This window comes from Nematolebias whitei, chromosome 14, assembly GCF_014905685.2.
Source record: "Nematolebias whitei isolate Nwh7 chromosome 14, NemWhi1, whole genome shotgun sequence".
In the NCBI taxonomy this organism is placed as follows: Eukaryota; Metazoa; Chordata; class Actinopteri; order Cyprinodontiformes; family Rivulidae; genus Nematolebias; species Nematolebias whitei.
Genome location: NC_056511.1, coordinates 20,354,829 through 20,369,131, shown reverse-complemented (window position 1 = coordinate 20,369,131; position 14,303 = coordinate 20,354,829). Strand labels below are relative to the sequence as shown.

The following is a 14,303-nucleotide window of genomic DNA, read 5'->3' as shown; positions in this document are numbered from 1 at the left end:
CATTTGTAAAGTTATGCAGTCAAAAATTAACAGCAATATTCTAGTTTAATTAACCTTTCATAAGAAAAAAAGTTTTTATTTTCAAAGTCATAGTTTCACCATGTTATTCATACATTTATATATGTCATAGTTCCCAACTAGATATTTAATTTGCAAGCTAAATATTTAGTTTATAATCTAAATCCTTAACTTGCAAGGTAAATATTTAGTTAGTAAATTAAATATTTAGGTGTAAATTAAATATTTAATTTCCAAGCTAGATATTTATTTTCAAAACTAATTATTTAATTCCCAAACATTTAATTTCTAAGCTAAACATTTAATTTCCCAAATAAATATTTAATTTTCTAACTAAATATTTAACTCTGACCTGAATATTTAGCTTGCAAGTTAAATATTTAGATCAGAGTTAAATATTTAGTTAGCAAATTAAATGTTTAGTTTGGAAATTAAATATTTAGCTTGGACAATAAATATTTGGTTTTGAAATTAAATGTTTAGTTTTGAAAATAAATATTTAGCTTGGAAATGTAATGACTTCGGAAAAAGCGGAAGTTAATGGATGGATGGATGGATGGATGAATTTACACCTAAATATTTAGTTTGCTAAATATTTAACTTGCAAGTTAAGTATTTAGTTTGTAAACTAAATATTTAGCTTGTAAATTAAACATTTAGTTGGGAATTATGACATTTAGAAATATATGAATAAAATGGTGAAAATATGACTGAAAAAAAACATTTTTTTCTTATGAAAGGCTAAATGACATGCCATAGTTCAGTTTTATATTTACTCAATCAAACATGAGTGAACAAAAATAAAAATGAAAACCTACTTATACAATGAAACTAGCAATTCTTAAAGGAATGCATTTTACACACTGCATTGTGTGTCTGTATTTAAAAGCATGCATGACTTGTTAGCATTAAGAGCAGGCGATACGGATGATTGTCTGCTACTTCAACACAACATTTTAGCTCAATATCTGTAAAATTTAATGAGCACAGCTACTGGTATTTATTTGTTTGCTAGGGTCCTTTCACTGAGTCTACAGACTTGAATCAAGTTGACTTCAAGAGTTTTAGTTGTGCATGCATATACCCGTATGTTCGTTGCTTTCTGAGAGATTCATAAACGTCTTTGTATTAGTTCATGGGCTATTATGCTAACAAGCATATAAGATTGAGTCCAACACTTAATGCCAAAGTTTTAAAATGAAGATCTAGTGCAATCATTTGAATGTGTGGAGGATAGCTCACAGCTATCCATACAAATCTATAGCAAGACAGCTGTAAAAATGACTGAATTGATTTCATTGTTGTGTTTTTGTTTGTTTGTTTCATCTAACCAGACAAAATTCATTAAGATCACAGATCTCTTTTCAAGGGAGGCCTGAAGACATATTGCATATTTTTGGACAGTAGACAGAAAATGGAGACACCCACCACCCCCCCCCCCCCCCCCCCCCCACCACCACCCCAAAAAAAGAAAGCTAACATAAGTTTGGAAAACCTGCAGGCTCAACCTGGGGGATTGAGCCCAGGCCTTTCTTCCTGCGAGGCAACAGGGCTAACCACTAAGCCATCATGCTGCCAGCTAAAGGTTGATTAGCTGTAAATGCCAACTTGGAATGTATTGACTTCAAAAGCAATTTTACATCTAACAAGTATTTTAGGAGAGTTTCAATCAAATCTTCCCACTGGTTCTTGAGATATTTTGCTAACAGACCAAACAAACATGCACACCTAAACACAGGACACATACAGATTGCCCCAGGTTTCAAGGAAGTGGACGATAAGAATGCTAAAATCTCTTCGGACAGTATAAATGCTTTATTTGCTTTAGAACAAAACAGAACTGAACGTCCCCCTGTCTATTTTTCAACAAGTTTCTGCTTTTGGTGTCAAACAACTTCTAAAGAACAACTCTTTTAACTAAGTTTGATATAAATATCCATATGAATGAAAATTATTCAAAACAGCAGGGTTTCCAACCAATTTAGGTGAAGACAGGATAATTTTTTCTAAGATTGTTAGAGTTGACGATCTGAAAAAATAATGTACATAAAGACTCTATTGTCACATTAGATTTGATATATCTGCTATTTTACTGTGAAGTTATTGATTATAGTTTATTCAGAGTTTATCTGAAGACTGTTGCAGCACCTTTGAATTTAATCAGCTGGCTTTGTTGCACTGACCTCAAAACTTATAGAAGCATTTTGTAAAATACCTTTTGATCAGCAGAGATGTCATGGAAGTGTGAAGGATTATCATTGCATCACAACACATCCATACTAAATTTCCAAAGCGGCAGACTTTCAGCTGAACTAATGAAATAAGCCTGTCCTGTCTGGAGCGAGAGAAAACAAACTGGTGCTGTTTGTGTGCAGCTGGGTGAGATTTTCAAACTCACATCAATCAACACTGCCTTCAGCTAAAGGAGGTTGGTGTCTTGTGCTTCCTGAATTTTTGAACTCCTTCAAACCTGGGGGCATTTCAAGTGGAGCTACAGTGAAATTAACTTTGACCAGACCTGTGTCAAGAGAACAGTTTCTTCCACATTCATTCTGGGGAATGTAGAACATTTCTCTGGCAAGACGTCCACCTTAAACAGAAGGAGAATGAAAAGAGATTATTAATATTTATGAATTGTGGTCATTTGTTGTAATCAGCTATTTGAATTATTCACATGCAGTGTTTCAAAGTTAAACTTCTGACATTATTCAAATGTATGTGTTCTTAAGTAATGTAAATGGACTTCGCATAAAAATATACCAGCACAGTGTAGGTGATGGGTGGATAAAAATGTTATTTTAAATATATTGTGAAGCCTTTGTATATATTCAAATATAATGCAACTGACATTGTTCTGCAAAGCACATGACAAAATCCATAACATACTTTTTTCCTAAATGACCTGAGGTATCATGTACAATCAGTAATACCTATACAAAAATGTTTTGTTGGCTTTATGATGAATATTATTAGTAAGAATGAGTAATGAACTATTAAAATCAAATAAGCATATAGACATAGGCCTGTCACGATAATACATTTTGCTGGGCGATTGATTGTCTCAGAAATTACTACGATAAACCCAACATTTTTCAGGTCATCTGGACAGTTTCTTTTTTTGTGCTGAAATGTTTCGCCTTTGATCCACAAGGCTTCATCAGTCAAGGAAACACACAACACAAAACTGATTCTTCCCCCAACAGCTTACTCTAAAGTGGAACAAACCAGTTTTGTTGGTGCTAAGATGGTCTAGACAGTTTCTTCCGGATCGAAGGCGAAACATTTCAGCACAAAAAAAGAAACTGTCTAGATGACCTGACTGAAAAATGTTGGATTGTATACCTGGATTACTGAGCATGGACTTTGTTGTTTTCAACCAGTTTGGCACGACTGTCAACAAGGAAGAGGGCCAGCAATGGAGGAGGGGGCGTGGCAAAGACACCATCTTAGCACCAACATAACTGTTTTGTTCTACTTTGGAGTAAGCTGTTGGGGGAAGAATCAGTTTTGTGTTGTGTGTTTCCTTGACTGATGAAGCCTTGTGGATCGAAGGTGAAACATTTCAGCACAAAAAAGAAACTGTCCAGATGACCTGACTGAAAAATGTTGGAATGTATACCTGGATTATTGAGCATGGACTTTGTTATTGCGATAAACAATAATATTGTTTGAAATTTGACAATAGTAATTATTGTCAAAGTTTAGAAGAAATTTTGGTTAATTTGTTTTGTGTAGAGTACATTTGTTTGACCACCGGATGGCAGTATAAGACTGTTTGAACCGAAGGATGGATAGTGAGGGAGCGAGAAGCGTATCTCTATAAGAAAAATGGGAGGGAGGCCCCTTGACATGACATGGGCTGTCTCTCCTTCCTTTTTTTTTTTTTGGTTCTCAAAATGGAAGACGCTCGGTGTGGTTTGATCTCTTTAGCATAGCGTTTTTCACACAAAGCTTTTAATAAAAAATCAGTAAACAAGTTCTCAGCTTCTTTTTGCAGATAAAAACAACTTTTTATACGAAGGCACAGGTTTCATCCATGAATTTTGGAGCTTCGACAAGACGGAGTTTTTTCCCGAGGTCGGCCTGTTAGCTTAGCTTGTAGTTTAGCTTATCAGCTTAGCCGCGTTTAACAATCCAAAAATGCGATTTTGGACGGTTAAAATGGATTTTAAAGAGACAAGAGAAAGGGAGGAGTCAGTGAAGAGCACCAGAGTTGAGTTTTTTGTCATCCAGTGTCTTCAGTAGAAAGAGAGAGACACAAAGAAGCAATAAAGCTGATAAATGAAAATGAAGTTGATCATTTTCATTTATCATGCGATTAATTGATTTATTGTTTATTGCAACAGGCCTATGTAAAGATCCAATACTCTAAACAGCATGACAATATTTTGGTAAATGGACTGTACTTATATAGCACCTTTCTATCTTGTCAAGATACTCAAAGCGCTTTACAACACAATCTGTGCCCTCATTTACCTCCACACACACATTCATACAGCACTCTACAATATCTCTACAAAGCTAATCAAACAAATCATTCTAAAGAGACTAATAAATGCTTTAGATCACATTCATACACCAATGGGACACATCTGAGGCAATAAGGGGTTCAGTGTCTTGCCCAGGGACACTTCGGCATGTGACTGCTGGTGGAATCAAACCCTCAACTCTCTCATTGGAGGATGACTGCGCTTACCACTCAGTCACAGCTGCCCCTGGTTGTAAAAAGATTTGCTGTATTTTATTTTATTTTATTTTATTCCTAAAGCTAAAGAAACCTGAAAACTTAATTTTGTTGTTTATTTGACACCTTGGTTTTGGCCAGGCGAACAATAGAAAACTAAGATATGTCACTTTTCTTTGTGTCCAACTAAATTATTATGTTGCTCAAACTGCTAAGGAAGCAAAATGAAACCCCCTGAGATGGCTAGCACTGGTTTATCCCAGACACACAGGCCCAGAATGTCAAGCAATTTATCCTGAAATAGGAGCATGAACCTTCACTATAAACAATCAATATGTCCTGTGTGCTTTGTAATAAAACTTTTTTTTCTGCACAAGAAAACTCAAAAACATTTCTATCCGTATTGATAGTTTAGTTTTCCATGTTGTTACGTACCGACAATACTGAACCAGACAGTTGTGCTGGATTGGCTGAGGGCCACCACGCCCACTGGCTGAGCCACAGCAGTCGACTCTGAAACTGAGAAATTGTAGTACCGCTGGGTGAAGAGAAGGGGGACTTGCGAGGGGACAGGTTTACGAATCCATTGGACGTAGAGTTTGACTGCGGCCCATAGTGGCGGATTACCACTATCCTCTGCTTTTATCTATGACAAAACGTTATGAAAGATAATTTTTCAAACACAAATTGAAACCCAAAGACATTTCAAATGTAAAAGAGCTACACTTTTCACAGTGAGGGCAAACAAACTATGCTTTAAAGCTTTTAAAGTTTCTTCTTGGTAATTTTTCTACTTTTTAAATTTACCTAATAATTATACTGTTGAACAAAATTACTGTAATTTCCAGACTATAAGCCTCGACTTTTTTCACACGTTTTCAACACCGCGGCTTATACAATGCTACAGCTAATTTTTTTTTTTTTTCTTTTCTGATGGCCTCCCTTCTCCCCTTAGAGCCATCCTCTCCACACCATTATTATGAAATATTTATTCTAGTGACTATCTAGTGTAGGTTTTTTTTTTTTTTTTTTAATAGGATAGAAAGAAAGAAAAGACAAAGTAAGACTCCAAAATATAAGAAATATACACAAAGAGAGCACACGGCAAAACACCCGGCCACTGTCTGTTCACCTGCAAAGAACATGACAAAACACAGCAACAAAATACATATGTATAAAGAACAAAATATTCATGGCTTTGCAGCAAGTTTCCTTAAATATATATACCCATACCTACGCCTATATACATACATACATACACATGAATATACATTCATATACATATCTATATATCTACATATAAAGCCTACATAAGCATCCCTGCTTCTATTTGTGTGTGGTTGTGAGCATGCATAAGTGTATAAGGCTTCTCTAATAGAACATTTAATAGTAAGTGTGAAGCAGCAGAGACCCGACCCCCAAGACCAGAGGCAGACGAAAAAGGGGGGACCAGAGCCCAAGACCCCAGGAGGGACCCCGACCGCGGAGCCCCCAGGGCCACCCACACAGGACGAACCACTCACCCACCCCACAGAACAGACCACAGGGGAGAACCGGAAGATCCCCACCAGCGACCACATACAGTGACCCCCCGGGGCCAACAGCGACAAACTCATACGCCTCCGTCGGAACCCACCGCACCGATGTAGGTCCAGGTCCGGGCACCGAGGCCCGGGCACCGAGGACTCACACCACCCAGGCCAAGGCCCGACAGGGCCAGAGGACCCGAGCCCCACCAGGCAGACACCAGGCCGAGCCGACACACGCCCAAGCGCCAAGCCCCCGACACCAAGGGCCCCAAGCGCGCCGGCAGGCAAGGGCACACCCCACCAGGGGGCCGCGCGATAGGGGCACGATGCCAAGCACCCCCAGTTGTATCAAAGAGGGGGCAGTCCGAGTCTCGGCCTAACAAATACCCATTCATACACAGACACAATCACACAATCCCAACCTCAGTCTCACATTCACTCACTCAAAGACATACAATAACGATACATTTCATTCTTATTCCCGATACGCACTCTATACCCCCCAGGTCCAAGACATGTACCCGCCCTCTACAGGGGGCAGCCCATGCCCAAACCCAGAAGGTAAACCCATTCGTTCTCGAGTGGAGAAGAGCCAATACCCAAGACCCGGCCCAGGCCATGCCCAGCCGACAGGACACCCCCCCCCCCACCATGAAGAGGACACGCCACCGACCACCCCCACACACCGCCAACAACCAAGCACGCGCCCCCAGCCGACCGCCCGCCAGGCCCCGGCAGCCACCCCGGCCAGCGGGCCAACCATGGCACCCAAGAGCCAAGCTCAGGGGGTCCAAACAACCCCAGGGAGAGCACAGCGCCAGCACCGCCCACGGCAACCCCCCAGACCCCGAACCCCCACATAGTCCTGGTCAACACCCGACGGCCTGCCCTTCTCCCGGACCCCACCCCCGGAATGACAGTCAGGGAACTAGGGGGGAGGAAAAAATAAAAAAATAAAAAATAATAATAAGATCCCGACACATACACCCCCGCCCCTAGATGTGCTGTTGATGTGTGTTGTTGTATAGTGCCATTAAAAAGGAAAGAAGAAGGAGCAAAGGCTGGCATGATGCCAGTTTCCCCTCCACCCCAACTCTCTCCAAACCCTAGTGTCTAAATGCAACTGTTGTAAGTGAGCACAGGCAAAGGGGGTGAGTGTAAGGTCATCCCACCACCCATAGCCATGTGCCCACCTCAAGTTCCTACATGTGAATGTCATGAGGATGTTATGAATGAATTAGCTACAGCTAATTTTTGAAAAAAAAAATGTTTTTTTTTTTGACAGGCTAATGAGCTTTATGCCGCCAAAATATTTAGTCTTGTCACACCCAGGCAAACCCAGCTGCCCACTACATGTCTCAATGGGGAGTGCAGGATCCTCGTGACTCAATGATACTACCTGTATAAATAAAAGTAAAAAAAAATTTGACCAATAAAATTACCGAACAGGTCACAGCGGACCAATGACACTGTTCACTGTTCTCTCCTCCCCACAAGCACAACAAAATATTTGCAGCAAATCAAAATAAGTGTGAATCGTAAATCAAATCACAAATTTGCCTCAAGACGAAAGTGACGTTGAGAGCGACAACGAAAGAGACTGAGGACGTGTGTGCTGAAGTTTTTCTGAGGCTGTTCAATTTTGACACTGAAGAAGACGATTTTGGTGGTTTTAGTGCGCAGGAGGAAGCTGAAGATAGTGTTCAGTGACTTCTTGGTAGGCTATTTATTTATTTATTTATTTATTTATTTATTTACCAGATGTGTTTATAATTATTGATTTCATTTGGAAATCCACTAACTTCTCCTTTAAGCCAAACATCTACAAATCATATCTCGCCTACAAGTCAATCCTCAGTAAATCACAACTTTTCATTTTCATTGTTTTCGGTTAGCAAGGTTAATAAAATGTTAAAAGGTCTTGATTCTAAACTATTCTGAAAAAAAAACACTGGTCAGAAAAAAAAATAATAATAAAATAAAAAACTTTGACTGTATTTCTAACAAAGTAAAGTCAGGTCCTCTGGACGGATTCTTCTTATTTACTGTACGTATTTGTGTATGTTACGTAGGGGGGTGGTGATGCAGAGGTTCGATAAGGTGGGCCTGTGATTGGACGATTGCCGGTTCAAGTCCCGGTACCGACAACATCAAAAATGTGGGTGAGTAGGTGAGGCACCCACACCTGCCCCCACCCTCATTCGTCCCACTCTGGGCCCTTGAGCAAGGCCCTTAACCCCACCATCTGTTCATCCGGGTGTCCTAGATAGCAGCTCTCTGCTCCACACAGAGAGCTGTGGTAGCTCAGTGGTCTGTGGTTGCGTCAGGAAGGGCATCCGTCGTAAAAAAAAAACAACTGCCAAGTCTTCGTGCAACTTAGTTCACTGTGGCGACCCCTGAAGAAGGGAGTAGCCAAAAGAAGAAGAAAAAAAGTTGTGTATGTATATTTAATTAAAAGTAGGTTTTTTTTAGTTTTTCTGTGTAAAGATTTCATGTTATAATGTGAACACCCGTTGCTCACAAGTGTGGCCTACATATGTACAAAAAAAAAAAGTGAATATGGCTTATATTTAGGTGCGCTCAATAGTCTGGAAATTACGGTAGTTAAATGAGCTACATAAAGAGCCTATATACTACTAGTGTTGTGGATGAAAATGTTCAAATGAATGCATTTATGAGAGGCATTAATAGTATTTTTTTCTTCACAAAGCTTATTTACCTGAAGAACTACTACTACTACTACTAATAATAATAATAATAGTAATAATTCAACCTTTCTTTATGCAGGTTAGTCTCATTGAGCCTCGAGGACTCATTTACAAGAGTGACGTGTTTTTAACAGAGAATGATGACAACAGTAGACAATCATAAAAGAAAGCATATAAATGGAAAAACAAATTGTAGAATATGATATTAAAAAAGGTCATCAGGGCCTGCACATTTTTTTAGAATCTAGACCTTTTAACATTTTATTAACCCTTGCTAACCGAAAACAATGAAAATGAAAAGGTGTGGTTTACTGAAGATTGAGGCGAGATATAATTTGTAGATGTTTGGCTTAAAGGAGAAGTTAGTGGATTTCCAAATGAAATCAATAATTAGTAACTGTGGCAAACAAGGAACTTGAAGCAACAAAATATCTATTGAAACAGTTCAGGATCTCGTGTTTATTTGACACAGGAACAGCGTTAACTAGAAGTTGTGATGGCAGATCAGATGAAAGAGCTGTCGTAGAGTGATTTGACGTTTTTCCAGAGTCTTTTAGGTTCATTTAAATCTTTGGAGTGTTGAGATAAGAAGTAATTACATTTAGTGGTTTTGATGGAAGCTGTATATTTATTCTGCAGCTGTCAAAAATGCAACCAGTCAGTGTCTGAGCCAGAATGTTTGGCTGTAGCCCCAAGCTGATCTCTCCTGTGCAAAACCAGGGGCTGTCTTGTCCTTTTATTCTGAACTGGCGAAAAGGGGCATGTTACTTTACAAAATAAATTAAACTATTCTGAAAATAGTTCCAAGCAGTTTTCACATTATCAATTAGGAGAATATACAGCCAGTCAAAATTGGACAGGTCCCAAAGGAAGGCCTCTTCACTAAAACGTTTCATATCCCATTTTTGAATTAGTCTAGACTTGGAGCGAGGTAGGTATATATAAATACATTACATGTTAAAATGTTGCTAAAGTGAAAACAAAGAGTAGGAGTGAAGCAAACAGATACAGGCTAGCAGAGAGGAGACTGCAAGCACTACACACTGATGCAATTAATCCGCTAAATGATGCAAGAGGTTACATTTAGCAACTTTAAAAAATAAGTTTTTATTCTGTGAAAATGTGATGAATGAATGTGAGCTAGTTCATGTTTGAATTGTGAGATTAGTTCAAAATGTTCTATGTGGTGAGCTATGAAAAATACTTAATTCCGTTTTAATCTGTGTGAGCTGAACTTGGAACTGGTTCATTTGAAGGGTGAACTATCAAAACACTATATGACACATTTGCACAATATCTATGGTGTTCATTCAAGGATTAATGTGTTTTGTGTTCGTGTTTATGAATCAGGCTCCTTCAGTACTGAAGATAAAAGCTCTTCACTCAAACTAAGGATGAACACAATAAACCTACATTATGATTCATGGGTGTATCAATCAATTCAGTATATCACAGTAACAAAAAATATGTCTGCAGATAGCAGCAACTAATTCAGTTTGTGCTCATGTTTATAATAAGATGAAATAATTCAAAGTGTAATTTTGTTCCAGAAAATTGCTTCTCTCAAGTGATTCTGCTAAACTCATTGGACATGGAAAAATGGACACTCAAAATACCTGGCTGCTGTATGTTAAGTTATCATGTGGCACTCACAGTGAGGATGTCACAGCTGCCCGCTGTCACCATCTTCTTGGACAGTACCGTAGCAGTCCTGGGGTCAATACTGAACTTTTCGTCATCGTTGCCATCAATAATGCTGTATGTGATGTTGGCATTGGCGCCGAAGTCACGGTCATACGCAAAGACACGATACACAGGTTCACCACGTTTGTTGCGTTCCCGTTCAGGCAAGCTGATGCGATACGTGACCTCCGGGAAGGTGGGTGCGTTGTCATTCTCATCCTCAATGTGAACTATGACCCAAACAGTCGACTGCCGGGTTGTCACTGGACCATCTATTACCGTCACCTGCAGTGGTAGCACACGGAAAATAATCACTCATTCCTGCAAATCATATGGTAAAAATCATACTTTTTTGAGATTTATATATTTATTTTATATCTGAGCATATGTATTTATTGACTTCTTAAACATTGCTTGTGCAGTGTGAGTGCCGGCACACGTGTGGTTGAGATTCCGGGAAATCTTTTTGTTTTATTGATCCTCTGGAAGCAGAGCCAGAGGTCTGATCGCTGATCAATTGGATCAAATAAGGGTGAGAATCATTGCCAGCCTTAGTGCTCACCAGACTATTAATTACAGACAGGCTGCATAAGCATGAAGGGAAAACAATAGGTGGTATGCATGACTGACATTTCTATAGAAATAAGAAGGCAGGAAGATTTACCAACAAATACATCCATATCCCTAGACATTAACTCATTTTAGATGTACAAGAGTGCATCATGCTTTAAATGTAAACTTCTTTTTACATAATTTTCTTTACAGCTTCCACTTTGTAGTAAATAAAATAGGCTCTTAATTAGTAAGACAGCGGGCGCTGGAGAAGTCGAGACGATTCGGCAGGCATACAATACATAACAATGACACCAAGCTGCTGAGCTGTGGGCCAGCTTGGGGGTTATTTTATTCCATTTCGAAGAAGGGCAAAGTGCTAGTAGATTCATTAACATTTGATGAGTTGTGAGAAGTCAGAAGAAAAACAAGTTTGCTCATGTCTCCAAAGTCAAGAATCTGTGATTATCAGGTTCATCTGCATGCAGAGCAGCAGCAGCAACAGAAATGGTAATCACACAGCTCTCTGTATGCCTAGTGTCTACACCTATCAAAATGCTGGACGGACCGACTTCTCGTCTCACCGTTTCCCATCCTGAGCCGAGAAGATAACCAAGGATGAATGATTACATTTTTTAAAAATCCTAAACCTGCTGTCCCAAAAGTACAGTCATTTATCACATTTTATGGAGCCTTGAGGGCCTGCCAAGGTTGTCCTCCACCCTGTCTTTGTTAATAGTGAGCTGTGGCAGGTGGCAGGGTAGAATAAATAACACTATACACTGTGAACACAGTTGTTGTTTTTTTACTGTACCTCTAAAAAGTGCTGCGCCTGTTGTTCTCTGTCCAGTTTCCTGGCCGTAGTTGTAATCAGCCCTAAAAAGATACATTTTAGTTAATGTCAACACAGATTGCAGAACGTTAATACAAGTATTTGCTTCTAATTGTGTGATTCAGATGTTTAATTTAAGGATTTCACATTTAAAGAGCATTATTGCTTTATTAATGAGCCAGTGCATTCATACATGCTCTCCAAAACACACAGCCTGCAGCCCCTGGCACATACAGTCACGTTTGACACGTTCCTGTGGCTTTGTGTGACTGAGGATCATCTGGTCAGCCAACAATCCAGCAGGGAAATCAGAGCAGCTGATCAAAGCTCAGACTCAGGCTTATTATTTAGATGATGCTCTGGCTATAACTGCAAACAATTGTACTAAAAAATAAGCTAAAACAAACGTATCTTTCATCTTAGGGATTTTGAACTACAAAATTTCACACACACTACTTGTTAAGATTCAATAATTTATTGTTTTAATCTGAACTAAATCAAATGTCTGCATTATTTATTTGAATTACATAAGACTTTTTCCCAAAAGTGAAGGTAAAAAAAAAACCACATTCAAGGATTCAAGGTTCTTTATTTGTCATAAACATGGTGCATGTGGTGGAATGAAATTGTGTACACAGGGTCCCAGTTACATCCAACAAAAGTACAAAATGTAAAAGAAAAAAGTAATACGATCTAAGATATGAACCAAGAAGAAGGTTAACTAGAAATACGCCAAGCACTAGTAGTGCAAAAACAACACGCCGAACAGCAGCACGAACATGAGTCAGTGTGAGCACGAGTATGAATTGTGCTACACATTGTGACTTTGTCAACAAATATAAGCTATAAAGGTTTATGCTGATTTTTTTTCCCCAGTTTTCAGTTAAAAAAAATCAAAAATTAAAGTAATTCAAAAATGACCAAATATTGCTTTTGACCAACGAAAAAACAAACTCAATTCAAAACAGATTCAGGCAATTTCAATCATTTTGTTTTTCTGGGTAAAAGATGCTGAACACAGCTAATTTACAGTTCAGTGTTTCAGTCGCATCCAGCCTAGCATGCGGACACATTTGTTTCTAAAACTTACCAAATATGACTCCACATAAAAACCATGCCCTCAAATAACTATTGATACAGTTATTGCTTTTGTGTAAAATCAGTATAAGATACTTGTTGTAATAAATTTAATTTGTAAAAGATTCATACAATATACAAGCTAGGAAGTTATTGCTGTTCTTGTTTAAAAAAGAATAAAGAGAATGTAAAAGTTTAGGAGCTTGAAGAACTTTGGACCTAGTCACAGGGGCAACAACTTTTAAGCAGGAACTCCCAAGCATCCTTCTCCCCAGCTCATTCAAACAAGCATTAGAGGTGCTCTCAGGCCAGTTGTGAGATGCAGTAAACTCTCAAGCAAGTTCTGGGTCTGCCCCTAAGTCCCCTCCAAGAGGGTTATGTCTGAAATACCTTCCTTGAAAGTCATCCAGAAAACATCCATACTTGATATCCAAGCTGGCTGCTTTATAAGAGCAACAGCTCAGCTCTAAGCTCCCCTTGAATAGCAGAGTTCCTCAACAAAACTCTCTAAAAATGAGTCTAACAATTTTCAGTCAGGTCATCTGGACAGTTTCTTTTTATTTTTTTCTGAAATGTTTCATCTTCCATCCAGAAGGCTTTGTCAGTAAAGGAAACACACAACACAAAACTGATTCTTCCCCCAAACAGCTTACTCCAAAGTGGAACAAACCAGTTATGTTGGTGCTAAGATGGTGTCTTTGGCACGCCCCCTCCTCAGTGTGTAAGGCCCTCTTCCTCGTTGAAAATCATGTCAAACTGGTTCAAAATAAAAAAAGTCCATGCGAAATAATCCAGATATACAATCCAACAATTTTCTGTCAGGTCATCTGGACAGTTTCTAAAAATGAGTCCAACCATTCTGCAGAGGAAGCTAATTTCAGCTGTAATTATTTGCAATTTGGGCAGCACGGTGGCACACCTGGTAGAGCTGCTGCCTCTCAGCGAGCAGGTACTTGGTTCAAACCCCGGTCCATGGGCCTTTCTGGGTGGAGTTTGCATGTTCTCTCCGTGCATGCGTGGGTTTTCTCCGGTTACTTCGGTTTCCTTCCACAGACCAAAAACATGCATGTTAGGCTGATTGGTAACTCTAAATTGTCTCTAGGTGTGAGTGAGAGAGTGAATGGTTGTTTGTCTCGTTTGTCTCTATGTGGCCCTGTGATGGACTTGCGACCTGTCCAGGGTGTACCCCGCCCCTCGCACAGTGATTGCTGGACATGGGC

The 14,303-nt window shown here is 39.2% G+C and overlaps 1 protein-coding gene across 1 annotated transcript in view; it reads right to left on the bottom strand.

Moving 5' to 3' along the window:
• LOC119420010 (protocadherin Fat 3) overlaps positions 1 to 14,303 on the bottom strand; it is a 139,602-nt gene that overhangs the window by 85,778 nt on the left and 39,521 nt on the right. The window contains exons 6-9 of the mRNA XM_037687379.1: positions 11,989 to 12,050; positions 10,593 to 10,907; positions 5,138 to 5,348; positions 2,537 to 2,608 (exon numbers count right to left, since the gene is read on the bottom strand). Coding sequence (XP_037543307.1) covers positions 2,537 to 2,608; positions 5,138 to 5,348; positions 10,593 to 10,907; positions 11,989 to 12,050 — 660 coding nt within the window. The remainder of the gene's footprint in view (positions 1 to 2,536; positions 2,609 to 5,137; positions 5,349 to 10,592; positions 10,908 to 11,988; positions 12,051 to 14,303) is intronic.